The sequence below is a fragment of the Hemitrygon akajei genome, chromosome 12 (genome assembly GCF_048418815.1).
Source record: "Hemitrygon akajei chromosome 12, sHemAka1.3, whole genome shotgun sequence".
NCBI lineage: Eukaryota > Metazoa > Chordata > Chondrichthyes > Myliobatiformes > Dasyatidae > Hemitrygon > Hemitrygon akajei.
The window spans coordinates 91005562-91028558 of NC_133135.1; the positions used below are offsets into that span (position 1 = coordinate 91005562).

A 22997-nucleotide genomic window follows, 5' to 3' on the forward strand; every position below is an offset into this window, starting at 1 on the left:
CTTCAGTTCATTTCATGGTTAGGATGACCTTCCCAATGGACTTGCGCTGCAACACGTGTTGGAAAGCTTCATTTACCTGGAAAATTACAAACCCAATAAAGTAACACTCATTTCCATCATACTTTGCCTATAATTTAAGAAACCATTGCAATTATGATCAAGCTATCATTTAGTCATTTTTGATTAACTATTAGATTATAATATTAATTATTTTTGTATCACACCATTTTTGACCGTTCACATTATTTTCTGATATTCTCTGCCTATGTGGGCAATTCAACCTGCTTGCACAATTGCAGCCACAGAAACAACATTCGATTAGCATCCAAACCACCATTAACCTCTTCCACTACTAGCAGCAAAGGGTGGCTTCTGTGTTTGCTATCTACACTTGGTCTGTTTATCTGCTGTACATTGATTAAAATAGGTAGTTACTCACAAGCAAAATCTTTCAACATTAAATAAATTAATGGTCCAGATCATCAATAATAAAAACTTTTCTAACAATTTTACTTGCATAACATGTGGCTTATGGCCCCACACCGCAACAAAATAAGTGAGTTGATAGGAGTTTAAGGAAATCCAACAATCACTTGAATCCTACAATAACACACATGAACTAAAGATCTAGAAAACACCTGATCTAAGGTCCCAATGATAAGAAGAGTTAAAAATAAACTCTCACTTTTGGATGCTTTATTTACCAATACAAAAATCCCTGAACACAATTTCTAGGATTTCTTCAACTCCAATTTTTCCAGTGATCTTTCCCAGTTGTCTCAGTGCCATTCTCAGATACTCTGTGGCCAGGACAATGTCCAAATCTCGATTCTGGTGATACTGCTTTAGACATTGGGTACAGTTCTGGAGGTGCAGTCGATGACGGGCTTGTGTCAGACTAGGATTTCCAACCAAGGGGTTCCCACACATCTTTTCAACTCTTTCCCTAAGGAGATGTAGGAAGTCATCAAAACCACAGCCTGTTTTACATGACAGCATGCACGCCTGAGGCAGTCCATGTTCTTTATGGATTTTGGGCAGCTGTTTGAAATCTTCCACCTGAACCAGATCTATTTTATTACAAACTACAATCCAGTCTTCCAGTCTTGGGCTGGATATATCCAACTCTTCATTAGATTTATGCAAAACTACTTTGTTCAGATAATCTTGGAGAAAATGGACAGCATCAGTCATGTTTGTTGGGAGCTCTGTGGTATCCACTACCACAACCACAACATCTGCCTGCTTTAGCCTCTGCCGCGCTCGCCTCATGCCCTCTTGCTCCACAGTGTCAGATGTCTCACGGAGTCCTGCCGTGTCACTCAAAAGTACAGGGTACCCCCCAATGTTCAGGGCTGTCTCCACGACATCTCGTGTTGTTCCGGCTACAGGTGAGACTATGGCAGTTGGCTTCTGACAGACTGCATTCAAAAGGCTACTTTTCCCAGCATTTGTCACCCCGACAATCACAACATGAACTCCCTCCCTCAGTCTCTCGCCTCGGCGACTGTCACACAGGTGACTGTCCATTTCTCTCTGCAATGCTCGCACTTCACTGTCAACGGTATCCAGTACTCCATCCTCAATATTGTCATCTTCGCTGAAATCAATGTAAGCTTCTGAATGAGCCAGGCATCGAGTTAGCCTCTCACTCCATGCATGAAAGAGCTGTCCCAGGTCACCAGCCATCTGCCTCAATGCCTGCCTTCTTTGGGCTTCTGTCTCTGCATGAATGAGATCTCCTAAACCCTCCACCTCTGTCAAGTCCAGTTTCCCATTCTGAAAAGCACGTTTAGTGAATTCCCCTGCTTCAGCTGGGTGCAGCCCAGGTAAACTTCCCAGAGATTGAAGAACTCCACTGACTACTGCTGATCCACCATGGACGTGAAACTCACAGCAATCCTCTCCAGTAAAACTGCGCGGTTCTGGAAACCACAATACCAGGGCCACATCCAGGCGCTCCCCTGACCTGGGGTCCAGCAACGGCCTGATGACCGCAGCCCTGGCTGGGGGTAGAGGTCTCTGGCCAGTCAGAGAGCTGAGTGCATCCCGACTAGCAGGGCCACTCACTCGGATAACAGCTACCCCACACTTGCCATGACCCGAGCTCAGTGCAAAAATGGTCCTTCTCTCATGGGAGTCTGAGCATTGTGTCTTCAGAAAACTGGCATGGAAAGTACGCTGTTTGAAAAAAATTAAAAGTCTATTACTTCAAAAGAAATAAACAAAAGATATACATTGCGCAGAGCAGAAGAAACACTACCGAGATTCTCTCCAGCATCAATATTTATCCAAAAAGCATTAAGCATCATCCAACATTCCATCCTGGAAGAAGTTTTAGCCTCATAACAAAGTATCATACCCCCACTCACTTTCTGTTGAAGTTCTAGATACTGAACAAGGGTAGTTGTGGGAGGTTGATTTTCTATTCACTACATGCTAAGCATAAAGTTCCATACATTTACTTGGCAACATTCTCTTCTACCTCTTCCTCAAGTCAAATAAACTAAGATTAAACTTGTTAAATCTGCATTCAGTCAAAACCTTTTGTATCACTAGAATATCTTGGTAGAGACATAACAGGCAAAATAAATCAGTATCCACATTTAGGGAGATTAAGCCATACATGTTAAATTTCAATAGCATAAGGTGGGGAAAAGATATCAGTGACTCATGCTATTTGAATTTTTTAACAATGGAGTTAGAAGAACTAGTGTAAACTAGGAGCTGAGATGTGTTCCCATAAATTTCATTAACAAAAGGAAATCTGTTTTTAAACAAGAGGAATTGAAATTGGAACAGTTGAAATAACAATGCTGTGTGTAATTCATATGCAAATAAAAACTATTCTAAAATTAATCCTTTCCACCAACTCTAACAATAATAACATAGTAATTGAAGTATCTTCCAATATAACTCAGAGTCCTGCCATGTGCAGAAGTTCACTGATGACATGGCCATAGTGGGGTGTGTCAGGAATGGACAGGAGGAAGAGTATAGGAAACTGATACAGGACTTTGTGATATGGTGCAACTCAAACTACCTGCGTCTCAATATCACCAAGACCAAGGAGATGGTGGTGGACTTTAGGAGATCTAGGCCTCATATGGAGCCAGTGATCATTAATGGAGAATGTGTGGAACAGGTTAAGACCTACAAGTATCTGGGAGTACAGTTAGATGAGAAGCTAGACTGGACTGCCAACACAGATGCCTTGTGCAGGAAGGCACAGAGTCGACTTCTAAGAGTTCCTTAGAAGGTTGGCGTCATTCAATGTTTGTAGTGAGATGCTGAAGATGTTCTATAGGTCAGTTGTGGAGAGCGCCCTCTTCTTTGTGGTGGCGTGTTGGGGAGGCAGCATTAAGAAGAGGGACGCCTCACGTCTTAATAAGCTGGTAAGGAAGGCGGGCTCTGTCGTGGGCAAAGTACTGGAGAGTATAACATCGGTAGCAGAGCGAAGGGCGCTGAGTAGGCTACGGTCAATTATGGAAAACCCTGAACATCCCCTACATAGCACCATCCAGAGACAGAGAAGCAGTTTCAGCGACAGGTTGCTATCGATGCAATGCTCCTCAGACAGGATGAAGAGATCAATACTCCCCAATGCCATTCGGCTTTACAATTCAACCGCCAGGAGTAAGATATGTTAAAGTGCCGGGGTTAGGACTCAATGTATTTAAGTAAACTACTTAAGAACTTTTTAAAAGCTATTTATTAATGCTTTTTGAGAGGGTGATTTTAGATGCATATCATATTTTTACTGAGTTAAGTATTGTATGTAATTAGTTTTGCTACAATAAGTGTATGGGACATTGGAAAAAATGTTGAATTTCCCCATGGGGATGAATAAAGTATCTATCTATCTATCTTAAAATAGAACTGCAAAAGGACAGATTTTGGCTGTGACTGCCACATCCTTGTGCATATCACTGATTTTCCTGCAGCTTCAACCTGCTACTTTGTGAGTCATTTCCCATCTGTTCTCTCCATTCCCTTGTCCTTTTCCCTCACTGTTTCCACTCCTTATTGGAAAATCACAATCTGACACCAGCTAAGATTCTAATATGATAAATACTTAGAATAGTTAATCCATAGAACCAGTTTATGGGGATCAATATAGAATTTCTGTTACCGATGCTAACTGTTTTTAGCTTGTAATACATCTTTATTCAGAGCCTTCATAACAATTGTGAATGCTGTAAATTGTCAGTTGATCAGCTGTGAAAAGAGAAAGTTAACATTTCAGGTTGAAGACCCTGTGTCAAACTTTTCCACCTGAAATATTAACTGTTTCTTTGTTCATAGATCCTGCCTGACCTACTGAGTGTTTTCAGCATTTTCTGTTTCTATTTAAGATCTTTAATTTCCAGTTAAATAATAAAAGCACCTTTTCAATTAATGCAATAAACTAAACCAAATTAAAAGCATTTCAAAATCAAGGTTCTGTTAATCCACATTTCTGAAGATAAAATATATTGTTTGAATTCTCTTTAAACTCTCTTAGCCTTCACCTTCCCTCCTTACCTGCTAATTCTCCTTCACTACGGATAAGCCCAGCAAAAAATTAGTTAATTTAGTCACAGGAGCAAATCTGCTCATCATCACTGAATGATCACTGTTAGGTGATTTAATCTCTCTGAAAAGTATCAACAGAGTCGCAGAGCATGGCCACAGTCCATTCAGCTTGCCACAATCAATAGGCATCCACTTGTATTAATCCTATTTTCCAGCACATGACATATTGTCTTCTGTATCAACGTGATTCTAGTGCTCATCTAAACACTTGTTAAATGCTGTAAGCAACTTTGCTTCCAATACTCTCTCTGGCAGTGCATTCCAGGTTTACACCACTGTCTAGGTGAACAGGGTTCCCCTCAGACCCCCCTCTAAATACCTTTCTCCTTAACAGCTCCACTGACCTCTCGTGAATCTCAATCAACTGAACAATTTTCAGGAGCAAATCTAGGTGACAAGTGGATAATTTACCATGAGAAACAGCACAACTGAATTGAACCATGTCATTGTCAAAAATCCACAGGTATTTTCTGTATATTGTTATGTAGAAAATCATTCAACACTTACCTATGCTGGCACTCAAAACAATCCCATCAATCCCATTCTACCACCTCTTTCCTTGTAATAACCTCTCTCACATACCCACCAACTCCACCCTGATTTCCTCACCACCACCACCCCACCACTGGCCCATACGAAGGAATAATTTATAGTAACCAGCATATCTTTGGGAGAAACCAGATTACTTACACAAGGGGAAATCCACAAAGCCATTGGGAAAATATGCTAACTCAACACAGACTGTATAAAAGGTCATAATCAAATCCCAGTTACCTGAGCTTTAAGTCAGCAGCACCACTGGATCTACTGTGCCAAACATGTCTGTATGTCAAACACAGCTGAAGTTTCCTGTAAGTGAAGTGTTAGGCTGAATATACTATTGCCCACCATATCACAGTGTCAGCTAACTCAACAGGGACCAGGGAATGAAGCAAAGACTTTCTTCTGATCTTACAGACTATTACAATGTCTTATGAGCTACCACAGGCACCCTCCCTTAATATGAACACACAAAGAAAATTTGAGAAATGCGTATAAAATCATGTGAGCTAATAGAATAGAAATAACTCCTTTCAACAAACTGGAGAAGAAAGAAATGTATAGTTGAATGATTTGATAATACATTTATACAAAACTCACCAAGTATGGTTTACAAACTCACAGTGTATGAAAAAAATGTTAAAAGAATCATATTTGACAGGTATTTTGTTGGGTTCATTGTCAAGAAGTATTGCTGTAACCCAAACTCAGGAATGAAATGGAGTGTGCTATTGTGCACCCAGTAACTAAGCAAATGCTTGAGGGACTTAAGAGAGTTCATTAACTTCTGACTGAAACAGCAAGGACCTTTTATTCTTCCTTCTCATCACCCCATCTTCACAATATGGTTTATAGTCCTCAAATAAATTTACATATTTTCCATTCTGTCACAGAATGATACACAATATATCAATCTGCCTTTTTTCCTTCATTGGATGTTGACAGATGTGACATGTACTTACAGTTTTTTAACTTTTGTTTCTGATTTACAGAATCTGAAAATACAATATGAACTAGTAGAATGAATAATTACCTGTTGCATTTTAAAGACTGAACCAATATAAGGACTGATTCTTCCCTCTTTGCAGAATTGAATTGCAGATGTAATGGACCTGGAGAAGACTGGGTAATGCTGATCTTTATATTTTCCCCAGAAAACACCCATGGCTGTCACATTCTTTAGCAGCAGTTGATTAGCTGGTACGGTTGATATATTTCCCCCAGCAAAACCGACCACCACAATTCTGCCTTCCCACGATAAGCTGCCAGAAGTGGAAAGCAAACCTTCAGTTAAATGCTAGTTGAACACATCAAGGCATGAAAGAAGATGAACATTTTTGTATTATGACTGCAGGACAGCTTAAAAAAAAATCAGAGAGATTAAGTACCTATGAAATGTGATCACTGCTGAAATGCAACAGTCAATATGAAGATGAGTATTTTTAAATAGCAACCAATTTGATCATCTTTAGCTGAAGTGCATTCCATTCAGAAGATTTGTAGTAACAAGGTGTGTAATGGTAAGAGGCATACAGGAGTAAGAGCTGGTCCTTAAGCTGGTTGAGTGATGTCACAGCAAACCTCTTGCAATCAATGTCAACAAGATCAAGGCATTAATTATGAATTTCAGGAAAGGAAGTCGGGTGAATACACACCAGTCCTCATTGGGGGGGGGGGGGGGGTTAGCCATGGAAATGGTGAGCAACTTCTTGGATATCAACATCTCAGAGAATCTATTTTGGGCCAAACACATTGATGCAATCACAAAGAAGGCATCCCAGCAGCTGTCCTTCATTGGGAGATTTGGTACATCACCAAAGTCTTGCAAATTTCTATTGATGTACGGTGAAGAGCATTCTTACTGGTTGCATCCCTGCCTGGAATGGAAAGGGGCTGCAGAGGCTGGTAGACTCAGCCAACTCCATCACAGGTAGAACCCTTCCTACCATTGAGGACATCTTCAATGGGCAGTGTCTTTAAGACGGTGACATCCATCTTTAAGGACCCTCACAATCTGAGACACACCCTCTTCATGTTACTACCATCAGGGAGGAGGTGCAGGATCCTGATGACCCACACTCAATATCTAAGCAACAGCTTCTTTCTCTGCACCATCAGATTTTTGAAAAGTCTATGAATGCTACTTTGTAATTTCTCTCAGCACTATTTAGTTTTGTGCCTCAAATTAATTTTTCAGGCTTGCACTTTACTACACCTGCAAAACCAGACTTCACAACACGTCAGTGATTATAAACCTGATTCTGAGGGTACTTTTGGTATGAATCTGGCAGCTGGTCTCATCATAAAGTGTGCAATGATCACTTCCACCAAAGTTATTGTGGCTAGATGCACCAGTTCACTGGGTGTATCCTTCCTGGTTCACTTACTGTTTAGGTTGATTCAATCTAGCAGCCACTTCTTTCAGGGCTTGGCCAGCTCAACACTATAGTGGAGCTACCAAACCTCCTTGGTGATAGACATTGAAACTCCCCCACCCAACCAGCATGGAGAACTAGTGCCGATTAATGCCAGATCAAGTGCTAATTTTTCAGCTATCCCCACAGCCAAAAGCTGCAGGTATTGAAATCTGGTTCCAGTGTGTGAACTTTTTTTAATGACTTCTCATTTTGGCAACTTTTCACCATTTCTGCATTTTTTTTCATTCCCACCAAAGAGGTGTCTGCATTTCCAGCCTTGTGAGGCAACTAATCAAGTTTCTGAACAAGTAACCACCTCCCTGACAGGTGCACAGCATTGCCCAGATGACATAGCAGACACTCCTTCTTCCTTCTTCATGTATAGTAATGGGCTTTTACAGCCACCAAGTGAAGTAATGAATGCAATCAGAACACCATCTGCTTTCTACTTAACATTCTTTTGTGGGTGAAAGAATGAAAAGCACAGTTTTCTACCCTGACACCAAATTCTGATGTCAATCATGGCTATTGGTGCATTTTTGGGTCTTGGGGCAGTCAAAACAGCCTATTCCCAGATACGTTACATATTTACCATACTGTCAAGCTGAAGAGATGATGCAGCACTGTTGGTCCTCTGACGCTGTCCCACCACTGACAAGTCTGATGTCTTGCAGGAATACTGCTCATACTGAGATGGACAACTGAAGAGATGAAGTTTGAACCCACACCCTGCTGTCTGTCACACTTCGGTAGTTATGTAGTTAATGCCATAGATAAGTGCATTATGATGAAAATACCTGCTGAAAGCTTCCTTGAATACATCTCCTCCCACAGCGTCAAAAACCACATCTACTCCTTTATTTCCAGTCAGTTTTTTCACCTCCTCTTTCAGGCTCTGTGTGGTATAATTGATGGCTGCTACAGCACCTCTTTGCAATGCCAGTTCACTCTTCTCATCTGTTCCTGCTGCAGCAATGACCTAGAGTGAGAGAGAGACAAACAGAAAGACAGAAAGAAAGAAAGAGAGAGACACACACAGAAAGAGAATGAGAGAGACAGAGAGAGATAGAGGGACAGACAGAGAAATAGAGATAATGTCAGTGCTCATCAATGGAGACGAGGTGGCTGCTAGACATGCTTATGAAGATTGCTGATTAGTATGCCATTCACTTTTGAAAATGCTTTTAAAGATGTGAAAAATATGCCTGCACAGTAACCAACAAGAATTGTAATATGTAGTGAAGATTATGTTTCAGAGAAATACATACAACAGATAGGTTAAATTTGTCAGTGACTAGACTGTCTAATTCAAGATACAGAAACACAACTAGTTGGATTAAACCGAACTGTTCCTTATGCAAAGCCCACATTGTGCCCATGTTGACCAAGGAATAAATGACATAAACTCCAGCATGTGGAAATCAAAAAAATTGCAGAAGCTGGAAATCTAAAATAAAAAAAGATGAAACATTGGAAACGCTCAGCAAGTCAGGCCCATCTGTGGGAAGAGAAACAAGAGCTGACATTTCGAGTTGAAGACTCTTTGTCAGAACACAATGCTCTGTCAAAACTGAGTTGAAGTATATGTAACCTCTACAATGCCAGTATTTAACAAGAAGCCAAAATCCATTCACAGTGACAGATGTTGACGTGAGACCCTATTCTAACATGGTATTAAGCAGAACTGTGACTACTCATGGGCACGTTCAGATGACTACAGCAGAAGTATTCCAAACAGTTTGTCACTCAAGCAATCTCGGAATCAACAGGGTCACCAGAAGCCCCAAACTCAGTTCCTGTCTCCAGGTAGCAATGCAGAATGGTCCAACCTTTTTGCATTGGTTTCATATAGATCTCGTGGCTAATATATAGCTGCACGTAACTTTGCACATTACATCTTTAACTTACCACTCAACTTGCCTGGACTTTCTCTGAGATAACAATCTCTTACAAACTTTTTGATGTCTTGTAAACTAAAAGCTGGTTAATAAAATCCATGCTACACATGATCCTCCATTCCAAAAAGTCTACACCATACACCATATGCCTCCTTCCCATCAAGATGTGCTCAACAGTGCTGGCTACCTGATCAGGAGGTAACTCTAGAAATACTTTGGAACAAGGAGTAGGAATCAAGGAAGCAAACAGCATATTGTTTACTATCTCCATGCTCATTACAAAGGAATTGAGAACAGCTTTTACAATAGGTCATGGACAATTTTTTTAACTGGCAACCAGGTGAAGTCATTTTATGGTTTTGGAGAGAGGCAATGTTACAAGTGACCTTCCAACACATTTAATTGGTCTAACAACACTGAAGTCTGCATGTGAGAAGACAGTTATGTGCACATACCAAATAAATAATGCAGTCTGGTGAAAGTGGAACTCGCTACCAAATGGTAATTGAAGAGCATAGAACACATTAAGGGGAAAAGTTGTGAGAGAAAGGAGGAAGAAATTGATTTGACGAAGAAAGATAAGTGGGGGGAGGATTTATGTGTCTCCCACACAGAGATCATTTATATGCTGTCATTAGATGGAAATATTTCTAAAGTGCAGCCTTCCTTATCACATCAAAGATAGCGTGGATAGTTTCATAGTAATTGATTACATGAAAACAAGGTTGACATTTTGTACCCTCGGAGGACGTACATTTCGGAGAATTCCACTGAGAAGAGGAGTGGGGGAAATGACTAATGGTGTAGGCTGATGGAAGAATTTATAAATACAAGAAGACCCTGCACTTTTCAGACTGATCTGTGGGAAGGAACAGGAATAGAGGGCAGGAACGGAGTACTGATTGTGTATGATCAGCCATGATCACAGTGAATGGCGGTGCTGGCTAGAAGGGCCTAATGGCCTACTCCCGCACCTACTGTCTATATTGTCTAATTATAACATCTTCCCACATCATAATACACAAGACAAAGCCCAACACATCCAGCACTGTAGGACTCCCCACACATAGATCAAACCCCCTGAACAATTAAAGGAAATTCTGAAGTTTAGCCTGAAGGTACTGCATTCTAATTTTTGAGGCAGGAATGCCATCTGCTGACCCAAATATGCAAATGAACACGAACTTCATCAAGCTGTTAAACTAAGTTGTGAGGGGAATACTTTCTCCAGTATCACAATGATTCCATACATAGTGCTCAGCAAGCCAATTCTGACTGTTTCCTCCACCAGCTCCAGAGTGCCTGCAGCCCCTATGGCCATCATATCAGACACCATGTAAAGATGAGGAACCCACTGAGCAGGAATCACCAACATGATCAACTTAATCCAAAAATACCTCTCTTTGCAATATGTTCTCAGCCCAACCAGAGCAGTTTAAACTTAACATCTACTTGTGTTGGCCATTTTTACCCCCATATGCACGTCTGATACAAAATGAGTTCAGCAGAAACAGTTGGTAGTTTGAGCACCAATCCCCTTTTCCCCATCCCACTAAGAGGAGGCTGTTTATTTTGAGCTGCCATTACAAGTCCAATATAAGCTCAATAGGCAACATCAAAAACCAAGAACTGCAACCAATGGAAATCTGAAAGAGGAATAGAAAATGCTGGAAACAGTAGGTCAGGCAGCATCTGTGGACAGAGGAGCAAAGTTAATAGAAACATTCAAAACCTACAGCACAATACAGGCCCTTCGGCCCACAATGCTGTGTCAAACATGTACTTACTTAGAAATTACCTAAGGTTACCCATAGCCCTCTATTTTTCTAAGCTCCATGTACCTATACAGGAGTCTCTTAAAAGACCCTATCGTTTCCGCCTCTACCACCATCGTCGGCAGCCCATTCCACACACTCACCATTTTCTGCGTAAAAAACGTACCCCTGACATCTCCACTGTACCTACTTACAACCACCTTAAAACTGTGCCCTCTCGTGTTAGCCATTTCAGCCCGGGAGATGTCAGGGGTAAGTTTTAACTATCCACATGATCAATGCCTCTCACCATCTTATACACCTCTATCAGGTCACCTCTCATCCTCCATCGCTCCAAGGAGAAAAGGCCGAGTTCACTCAGCCTATTCTCATGAGGCATGTTCCCCAATCCACAACATTCTTGTAAATCTCCCCTGTACCTACAGTTTTCACATTCTTCCTGTAGTGAGGTGACCAGAACTGAAGCGCAGTACTCAAAGTGGGGTCTGACCAGGGTCCTATATAGCTGCAACATTACCTCTCGGCTCTTGAACTCAGTCCCATGGTTGATGAAGGCCAATACACCATATGCCTTCTTATCCAGAGTCAACCTGCGCAGCAGCTTCAAGTGTCCTGTGGACTCGGACCCCAAGATCCCTCTGATCCTCCACACTGTCAAGAGTCTTACTGTTAATACTATATTCTGCCATCATATTTGACCTACCAAAATGAACCACCTCACACTTATCTGGGTTGAACTCCATCTGCCACTTCTCAGCCCAGTTTTGCATCCTATCAATGTCCCGCTGTAACCTCTGACAGCACTCCACACTATCCACAACACGAGCAACCTTTGGGTCATCAGCAAACTTAATAACCTATCCCTCCACTTCCTCATCCAGGTCATTGATAATAAGGTGTATATGAAACAAGCCAAAAAGTAAACTGTATATAGCTTCTTATGTGATGAGACTTGGGTAGTGTCAGGGAGCCTGGGGAAGAAGCTGCTTTCCATCCTAAAATGCTGGAGGAACTCAGCAGGCCGGGCAGCACCTGTGGAAATGTAAGTACAGTCGATGTTTCAGTCCTTGTCCTAATGCTATGGTACCTCCTGCCTGATGGTAGGGGGTCAAAGAGATTGTTGGATGGAAGGGACAATGCTAAGGGCTCTGTGCATGTAGTGCTCCTGATAATTATTTTGCATGGGTGGAAGAGAGACCCTGCTGATCCTCCCAGCAGTCCCCGTCACCCTTTCTGGGGACATACGGTCAGTGCCTTGCAATTCTCGTACCAGATGGTGATGCAGCTGCTCAGGTCAGTCTTGATGGTGCTCCTGTAAAAATTGGTGATAACGGAGTCTCATTCTCCTCAATCTTTTCAGGCAGTGGAGACACTGCAGTGCTTTCTTGACTGAAGAGGTGGTCAAGACACGTGCATCCTCCTGCGCTGCTTTTAACCCGCCCACCAAGCACTGCTGCACTCTCCGACGTACATTGCTGAGGGTTCTTCAGTCTGCACACTCTTCGAGACTTGAATGTTTCAGGTCACATTTTTTTTTTCCTTTTTCTAATTAATTTTGAGATGTGGACATCAGTGGCCAGGCTTGTGTTAATGGCCAGTCCCCAGCTGCACTTGGGAGGTTGGTAATAAGCTATCTTCCTGAACACTTGTAACCTGGATGAATAGTGGAATTGAGATAAAGTCAAGGTCATGAGGATGCCGTTGCCCTTCTTGGTGGTAGAGATGCTTTAAGAGGTGAGTTAAGTAGTGTTATTTGCAGGTGATAGATAATGCAGCCAAGGTGAGTCAGTGGTGGAGGGTTTACAGTGCCAATTATGTGGCTGCTTTGCGCTGGATTGCATTGAGCTTCCTAAGCACTGGTATCCAGGTGAATTCACTCATGCTCCTGAACCATAGATTCAGAAGGTAAACTGCTCACTGCAAGTTCCTACTCTTGTAGCATCAGATGGTTTAGTCAATATGCTGATTAGAATTGAGCCTCAACTCCCATCTTCTACTCACCAACTCCCCCAGAGTGTAAGGGTGGGGAAGTTTGCAATGACACTGCAGATGGTTAGTTTCTCTCTTGTTTGAGCTGGTCATTGCCAGGCTCTTATTATTTCCATGGCAGCCCAGAAATGCTATGTAGTTCTTGCTGCTTGCAGCCCAAGCTGCTCCATTTTCAGGGCTTTAATCTGGATCCGTTGTTTGCAGCATAACTTTAACTATATGCTTGTTTTGTTGTTTAGTGCAAATGTAGGTACATTCATCAAGTTGGCTCTTTGTTCTTGGTATTCCTGATACTGTTGCTAGGGTGTCCTATTATATTCGTAGAAACATAGAAAACCTACAACACAATGCAGGCCTTCAGCCCATAAAGTTGTGCTGAACATGTCCCTACCTTAGAAATGATCTAGGGTTACCCATAGCCCTCTATTTTTCTAAGCTCCATGTACCTATCTAAAAGTCTCTTAAAAGACCCTATCGTATCCGTCTCCACCACCATTGAACACTACAGCACAGTACAGGCCCTTCAGCCCTCCATGTTGTGCCGACCCATATAATCCTTAAAAAGAAAGTACTAAACCCACACTACCCCATAACCCTCCATTTTTCTTTCTTCCATGTGCCTTGTCCAAGAGGCTCTTAAATACCCCTAATGTTTTAGCCTCCACCACCATCCCTGGCAAGTCATTCCAGGCACTCACAACCCTCTGTGTAAAAAACTTACCCCTGATGTCTCCTCTAAACTTCCTTCCCTTAATTTTGTACATATGCCCTCTGGTGTTTGCTATTGGTGCCCTGGGAAACAGGTACTGACTATCCACCCTATCTATGCCTCTCATAATCTTGTAATTAACACAAGCCTGGCCACTGATGTCCACGTCTCAAAATTAATTAGAAAAAGGAAAAAGTGACCTGAAACATTCAAGTCTCGAAGAGTGTACATCTATCAAATCCCCTCATTCTTCTACGTTCCAAAGAGAAAAGTCCCAGCTCTGTACCTACTCCCAAGCAACTTAAACCTGTGTCCTCTTGTGGCAGCCATTTCAGCCCTGGGAAAAAGCCTCTGAGTATCCACATGATCAATGCCTCTCATCATCTTATACAGCTATAACTTATACATCTTATTCATTGCTGAATCCAGGGTATTCCCTTGCTCAATAGTAATGGTGAGTGAGGGATATCCTGGGCCATGAAGTTACAGATTGTGAAGGAGTACACTTACATTCCAAGCTGCCAGATCAGTTCAGTGCTGTTGCTACTGAGCTTCTCTTGGCGATGGTTGTGGAAGTCAACCATCCAGTGTGTTGGAATCAGATTCAAGCCAGCACAGGTATTTTTAAAAAATGCTTTGCCATCCTACCATGTCACTCAGACTCCACAGTGCTTTATTGTTCAGTACTCACAATGTTGGACAGGAAACAACATTTGTCAGTGCGCAAATGCAAATATTTTCCCCCAAAGTAAAATACTGCACATGTTCAAAATAGAATAGGCAAGGGCAAAGTCCTCCACAGCACAGACACCTCTCCAGAGGGACCTTTCCCTGGTTCTGTTTATCCCTCCACCTACTCCTACCAAAATGCTGGGCAACAGAGCACCAGATAGAAATAAGATATAACAAAAGTTTCTTCAGATACATTAAGTGTAAACAATAAGTGGGAATAGATATCGGGCCACTGAAAAATTATGCTAGAGAGGTAGTAATGAGGAACAAAATGGTGTATGAACTGATTAAGTATCTTGCAGCAGTCTTCACTGTGGAAGACACAGGCAGTATGGTGTAAGTTCCAGATGTTGGGGCATGAAGTGTGTGAAGTTACCATAACGAGAGAAAAGGTTCTTGGGAAACTGAAAGGTCTGAAGGTAGATAAGTCACCTGGACCAGATGGTGGACACCCCAGAATTCTAAAAGAGGTGGCTGAAGAGATCATGGAGGTATTAGTAATGATCTTTCAAGAAGCACTAGATTCTGGAATGTTTCCAGAAGTCTGGAAAATTGTAAATGCCACTCCACTCTTTAAGAAGGGAGAGAGGCAGAAGAAAGGAATCTATAGTCCAGTTAGTCTGACCTCAGTGGTTGGGAAGACGTTGCAGTCGATTATTAAGAATGAAATCTCAGGGCACTTGGAGGACATGATAAAATACGCCAGAGTGAGCAGGATAGACAAAGGAGAATCCGTTGAAGTTGTGCACTGGATTTTCAGAAGGCCTTTGATAAGGTGCCACACGTGAAATTGCTTAACAAGCTATGAGCCCATAGTATTACAAAAAAAGATTCTACATGAATAAAGTAGTGGCTGATTTGCAGGAGGCATAGAGTGGGAATAAAGGGAACCTTTTCTGGTTGGCTGCCAGTGACTTGGTCTGTGTTGGGACTGATTCTCTTTACATTATATATCAATGATTTGGATGATGTAATTGAGGCTTTGTTCCAAAGTTTGCAGATCAGATGAAGACAGGTCAAGAAACAGGTAGTTTTGAGGAAATAGAGAAGCTACAGAAGGACTTAGACAGATTAGGAGAATGGGTAAAGAAATGGCAGATGGAACACAGTGTCAGCAAGTGTATGGTCATACACTTTGGTAGAAGAAATGAAAGAGAGATAAAATACAAAAAACTGAGGTGCAAAGAGACTTTGGAGTCCTTGTGAAGGATTCCCTAAAGGATAATGGTGCGAGCAGAATCATCTGCAGCTTAATGTGAAAAAGACTAAGGAGCTGGTGGTGGACCTGAGGAGGGCTAAGACACCGGTGACCCCTGTTTCCATCCAAGGGGTCAGTGTGGACATGGTGGAGGATTACAAATACCTGGGGATACGAATGGACAATAAACTGGACTGGTCAAAGAACACTGAGGCTGTCTACAAGAAGGGTCAGAGCTATCTCTATTTCCTGAGGTCCTTTAACATCTGCCAGACGATGCTGAGGATGTTCTACGAGTCTGTGGTGGCCAGTGCTATCATGTTTGCTGTTGTGTGCTGGGGCAGCAGGCTGAGGGTAGCAGACACCAACAGAATCAACAAACTCATTCGTAAGGCCTATGATGTTGTGGGGGTGGAACTGGACTCTCTGACGGTGGTGTCTGAAAAGAGGATGCTGTCCAAGTTGCATGCCATCTTGGACAATGACTCCCATCCACTCCATAATGTACTGGTTAGGCACAGGAGTACATTCAGCCAGAGACTCATTCCACCGAGATGTAACACTGTGCATCATAGGAAGTCATTCCTGCCTGTGGCCATCCAACTTTACAACTCCTCCCTCAGAGTGTCAGACATCCTGAGCCAATAGGCTGGTCCTGGACTTATTTCCACTTGGCATGATTAACTTATTATTATTTAATTATTTATGGTTTTATATTGCTGTATTTCTTCACTATTCTTAGTTGGTGCGGCTGTAACGAAACCCAATTTCCCTCGGGATCAATAAAGTATGTCTGTCTGTCTGTAATTTGCAGGTTGAATCTGGTGAGGAAGGCAAATGTGATGTTAGCATTCATATCAAAGAGACTAGAGTATAAAAGCAAAGGATGTAATTTGAGACTTTATAAAGCAGTGGTGAGACCTCACTTGGAATATTGTGAGCAGTTTTGTGCCTCTATTCTTAGAAAGGATGTGCTGAAACTGGACAGGGTTCAAAGGAGGTTCACAAAAATGATTTCAGGATTGAATGGCTTGTCATATGAAGAGTGTTTGAGGGCTCTAGGCCTATATTCACTAGAATTCTGAAGAATTAGGGGTGACCTCATTGAAACCTATTAAGTAGTGAAAGGATATTTTCTATGATGGGGGAGTCTAAGACCAGAGGACACAGCCTCAGAATAGAGGAGCGTAGTTTTAGAACAGAGATGAGGAGGAATTTCTTTAGCCAGAGAGTGGTGAACCTTGTGGAATTCCTTGCACAGGCAGCTGTGGAGGTCAAGTCTTTATGTATATTTCAAGCAGAGGTTCGTAGATTCTTGATGGGGCAGGGCATGAAGAGATACAGAGAGAAGGCAGGCGATTGGGGCTGAGAGGAATATTGGATCAGCCATGATGAAAGGCAAGGCAGCCTCAAAAGACCAAATGGCCTAATTCTGCTACTATGTCTTATGGTATCAAAAACAGAAAGAGTATCAAACCTTGGCATTCAGGATACGAGATGCAATGTCCATAGCAGCAAGTCCTGCTGCGCCAGCTGCCGCTGTCACCAGAACAGTCTCCCTGGAAAGTGTCAGCAGAAACAAGGGACACAACTTCAAATTAAATTCAGGCCTCTCGGAAATACAGAATCACATGATCACAAAAAAACAAGTTGCATTTAATCATCCATGTCATTTCTGAACAACAGCAGCAAGGTACTTGGTCAATGACCAACACTTTGGTCAAAGTGGTGAGTTTTAATGACTGTAATAAACAAGAGTAATGTAAGTCAGGATCTTTCCCCATAAGCGTGGAGCTAGGCAGCAATGTCCAGCATGGAACAACATCTCATGAACCAGGAAGCTCACAGAACTGGTCTTTGAGTACTTGCCTAGCTGGTGATCTTAATCAAGATACATTAAGGAATACAACAATTCCCCAAACCAACTGCCTCCAGGCGACACTTGGTAAGAGGCTTAGCTGTGCTGTAGTTCAAGAGAAATGGGAATGGACTGGCCATTTCATTCACAATCACACTCCCCCCCAAAGAAAAATTCATCTCTAACAATTACACTGTATTGTTCTTGAAGAAAAACCCCTTGGCAGAGTTACTGGAGTGGGAGCAGCTGTCAGTGCTGGTAAAATTACCATAAATGTGTGGCCTCTTTAGCTACCTCAGAATTGGAGTGGAAGTTGCAAAGTCATACTCGATCCCTGAGGACAGCCTCAGAAGAAGGAAGAAGAAGAAGAAGAAGAAGCAGGTTGTGAATTTGATGAGAGTGATGTGATTGCAGGAAGGGGGGGGAGGAATATTCAATTGCAGTTTGAGAGAGCTTCAATGAGATTAATTCTAACTTTCACATTATTTGACATTTTCTTTTGAAATAAAAGCCCATTTAGTCCACCGAATCTATGCCAGCTCTCAGAGAGAGCATTTTGAGCAATTCCATTCCCCATATTTTCCTGTCACCTATTTTCTTTCCCATACCCACTAACACCCACCAGAGTCTCCTGCCATCCACTTACACCAAGGGAAATATGGAGTGCCCAATTAACCAACTGAACAGCACCTCTTTGGAATGTGAGAGGAAACAAAAGAACCTGGGAGAAACCAACATATATCACAAACAGAACAAGCCTGAACCTGGCTCACAGGAGCCACGAGATGGCTACACAAACTGCAGCACCAATGGTGTTTGGTGTGTATGAAGAAAAACTTAGATCAGACTTAAAATTTGTTATAAATAGTGACAGGTTGTGCCACAGTCTTGCTAAACAGCAAGACTGCTCCAAGTGAAGTTGTTTAAGAGTACAGGTTGAAACTTGCTAGTCAAGCAGCTTGGGACCTGATTGGTACTGAGTCACAGAAAAATTGCCTCCAATTATCATCTTCGGAGCAAGAGAACTGTTCTTCCCAAGTTGCAGTCCTCAGGCCATGCGAGGGTTCTGAGGACTGTCTGTAAACCAAAGTTTCTTTAAATTGGAAATATTGTCACCTAAGATTAGAAAAGCTGCACTGGTAGGTTAATTAACTACAGATTAGTATAGATAAGAGAGTTAATTTTTGATTTTAGTTAGAATTAGTTAATTGGTACAGATCTGTACTACAGATTCAAATCAGACCAGCTCAAGGGAGCAGCTGCAAGACCACAAATTACTGTCTAGAGAGTTTCAACTTGGATTTATCTTCAAACCCTTAGGTTCATCTACTGAGAGCGAGACCACTTGCAAAGGAGGATGATGCAGGGGAAATAATAGAGGAGTTGGATTAGCTCAATCGCTCTTTCAAGGAGGTATTCCGGAACTTTGGGTTCATCAATCTTGTTCTGTGCTGCACATTTCAAAATCGTGTCTACAAGGTTAAGGTAAATGGAATAGAATTGTAAAACATATTTGTCCCAGTTTTCACCATAAGCTGTTGCTCCTGCAATTGACAGAGAGCCTCCTATACTATCTGCTGACAAGCATGTGAAAGGCAAACTAGGATTGAATGATATCACTTCTCACCCTGGCTGTGTGTTTGCTCGGTGCTGCAGAGCCAGGATTGCAGTGCCGTATGAAACCGGTAACGCGCTTGCCATTTCAAATGATATAGTCTCATCAATCAGCCACAATACCTAAAGGGATTTCAGGCACACAGTTAAAACCAACGCAGCATATTGGATATGCAACAAACCACCGCTGCCCACACATTTTTCCCCCAATCCCATATTCCTCCCTCTCCCCTCTAGTGTGTTATTACTCATTCTGCAGTGACTTTTTATGATCAAATACCAGTCATCATCATCACTATGTGCCACATTGTTATATCATGGTCTTTCCATGACCATGATTGTTCTTGGCAAATTTTTCCACAGCAGTGGTTTGCCTTTGCCTTCTTCTGGGCAGTGTCTCTACAAGACGGGTGACTGCAGCCATTATCAATACTCTTCAGAGACTGTCTGCCTGGTGCAAGTGGTTGCATCAGCAGAACTTGCGATATGCACCAACTGCTCATGTGACCATCCACCACCTGCTCCCATGGTTCCATGTGACCCTGACTGGGGAGCTAGGCAGGTGCTACTCCTTGCCCAAGGGTGACCTGTAGGCTAGCAGAGGGAAGGCCTGACACCTCATCTGGCAGCGAGCGTATCTCCACCCTGCCACCCTTAGGCTTTTTAAAGCAACTGACTGCAATGAGCACTCAAGTTAAAGGGCACACTGACAGCATCTGGCAGGCTTGCTCGATCTACTCTGTAGGTGAGATATTTACCCTAAACAATACAAAACAGTGCGACCCAGCCTTAAACCATAAAGCATTTGGACATATTATTAAAACAAGGTGATCAACGATATCACTGTCAATCCAAGTGACAAGGCCAAGGCACAAAACAATTATAGTTACATTGTGAAATCTCCAGGGTTAACTGCTGGGATACATATCCAATCATCCCCATTCAGGCTGGGCCATAAGCAGTATAGTCATAATGTCAGACAGCATGGAAATGAGCCCTTTGGTCAAGGTTCCGATCTAATTTCGTCCCATTTGCCTGCATTTCACCCAGATTCTTCTCAACCCTTCCTATCTACGTGTCTGTCTAAATACTTACTAAGTGTTGTTAAGCTACCTGCCTCTGGTAGTTCATTTCACAGAATGACCATACTTTGGATGAAACAGTTGCCCTTCAGGTTCCTATTACCTTAAACCTATGTCCTTGATTTTTTGATTCCCCAACCCCGGGAAAAAGGCAGTCCGTATTAGTTCTGACTGTGCCCCTAATTTTATACACATCTATAAGATCACTGCTCAGTTCCATAAGACGTTGGGGCAGAATTAGGCTATTTGACCCATCGAGTCTGCTCACCATTCCACGGCTGATTTATAATCCCTCACAACCCCATTCTCCTGTAACCTTTGACATCCTGACCAATCAAGAACCAATCAATTAGAGGGCACAGACACAAAATAAGAGGGGAGAGAATTAAAACATACCTGAGAAAACTTCCTTACGCAGAGGATAGTAAATACTTAGAATGAACTGCCGGAGGAAGAGGTCAAAGCAGGCACAACTGCAATGTTTAAGAGACGCTTGGATAGGTACATGGAGGACAGTGATTTGGAGGGTTATGGGTGAGCAAGTGGGGCTACCAGGAAATATGCTGTGGTTGGCATGGACCAGTTGGGCCAAGTGGCCTGTTTCCATGCTATATTACTCTATGACTCTCTGACTTCTTGACAGTGTGTAAACAATACTAACTATGGCGATGGTTTGAATGGTATTTCCATCCCACAATCACAACTGGAAGTACATTGCCCTATCCTTCCCCACTTTTTAAATTCAGACCAGTATTTGCATAGCTTCGGAAGCCATTTAGCCTCTACACTCATATTAAAGACAATGAAATACATTTGATGGAGTTTCCTTTTGATGGAAGAGAGTACTAAAAGAATAAACTTCTTTAAAATACAGAACACAGGAGCCTTTTAAAGTGTGTCAGAACTGTCTATCACAGATTCAGCTTTGTTCACCATAATGGGAACAAGGGATCAGCAATTGAGCTCCTTAAGCACAAAACATTACAGGTAAAACTAATTTAGCTGCAGGGAGGACCACAGATGGCAATAGGATAATTTACCTCAACAATAATTTTACCTTACAATCAGCAAACGTCATTACTCTATTATACCAAAAGTATTCCTTTCCTCTTCATATGAAAGCAGCATCTTTCCAAAGAGTTACAAGAACTCAAAAAGATCAGCTTACAGAGTTGAGTTCAGAATTACAGGGTTAAACTAACAAGCCTCGCTGGAACAGAAGAGTTTTCCTTCCTCTCTTTCTCACAGTGTAGTGGTCACAGATTCCCAGAAATTAATACATCATGCTAGTTGATAACTTTAAAAAAAGTACTGATTTGCAGTTGGAAATGAAGTTTGTGAAGATTGCTGTAGACTGTGATGAGGTGAGTAAACACAACAAAATATGTACATGGGGAGGGGGCCAGTGCAGCAGCTGACAGAAAACAGAATAAATGGCTTGAATACCCTCATGATGTCGCAATCCTTCACAGAGAATGAGACACATTTTGAAGTGCAACCTCTGTGGCAATGTTCGGTGTTGCAACAGTTGATTAAGCATGGCAAGGTGTCAGAGTGAAATGTGAACACTTGAAGAATCAAAGAAGCATTACTGAGCACTTTGCAACTGGCTTGGTTTGTTTAAAGTCATAGCCAATAGAACCATAGAACACTATGGCACAGTACAGGCCCTTCAGCCCTCCATGTTGTGCCGACCCATATAATCCTTAAAAAAAGTACTAAACCCACACTACCCCATAACCCTCCATTTTTCTTTCATCCATGTGCCTGTCCAAGAGGCTCTTAAATACCCCTAATGTTTTAGCCTTCACCACCATCCTTGGCAAGTCATTCCAGGCACTCACAACACTCTGCGTAAAAAACTTACCCCTGATGTCTCCCCTAAACTTCCCTCCCTTAATTTTGTACCTATGCCCTCTGGTGTTTGCACCAATGTGAGAACATGAGAAAGAGGTTGAGTGATAACCCAAACTCCACAGAAGAGTCGATTAAGCTGTATCCTTACCCGTGGACTTCGGCTTCTGAGACATGACGTATTCTTCTTGAGGTAGTATTTAAACCACAAACACCAAACCAAACATTAATTCAAACTGTACTCCTTCCACTCCATCTCAGCCCAAACGATTGTTTCACCCCAAAAGATCACGAGATTTTCAGAACAGACTTCACTGGCTGCACTGAAATCACATGCCACTCACCTTATGGTCAACGATACACTGTTCTGCCATCGCTCCAATGGAACTCACACCTATCACTCGGTCTCCCTGAACAGAATACAAATTAAATCTCTCTTGATATATATACCCATGTTAGATAAAGTTCAACAACTCATACAGATGATGAGGTGTGCTGGCACTACAACCACCCCCCAAAATGTAGGGGAACAAAAATCATAATGAAGAATCCAGCTTAGAATCAATTTTCTTTCTGAATGATGTTTGGCATTTCCTGTCATGTCATTTGTCAAAAACACTGTTTCTTCAAATAATATTTGCATACATAGATTAAATACTTTATTATTTTCATTCAAATTATTGGAGCTTTATTGCCATGGGATTTTCATCTTTCTAAAATCCAATTTTAATAATGGGGAATAAAAAGGGTATGAAA

General features: G+C 42.0%; 1 protein-coding gene across 2 annotated transcripts in view; it reads right to left on the bottom strand.

Annotated features, from left to right (window-relative positions):
- Positions 1–82: 82 nt before the first annotated feature.
- Positions 83–22997, bottom strand: part of gtpbp3 (GTP binding protein 3, mitochondrial) — a 44110-nt gene continuing 21195 nt past the window's right edge. The window contains exons 5-10 of one of the 2 annotated variants that reach the window (XM_073063667.1): positions 22586–22651; positions 19319–19428; positions 17311–17392; positions 8330–8511; positions 6149–6377; positions 83–2181 (exon numbers count right to left, since the gene is read on the bottom strand). In XM_073063667.1, the coding sequence (XP_072919768.1) occupies positions 697–2181; positions 6149–6377; positions 8330–8511; positions 17311–17392; positions 19319–19428; positions 22586–22651 (2154 nt within the window). In that variant the 3' untranslated portion in view covers positions 83–696. The remainder of the gene's footprint in view (positions 2182–6148; positions 6378–8329; positions 8512–17310; positions 17393–19318; positions 19429–22585; positions 22652–22997) is intronic. The other variant, XM_073063668.1, reaches the window with a different exon arrangement.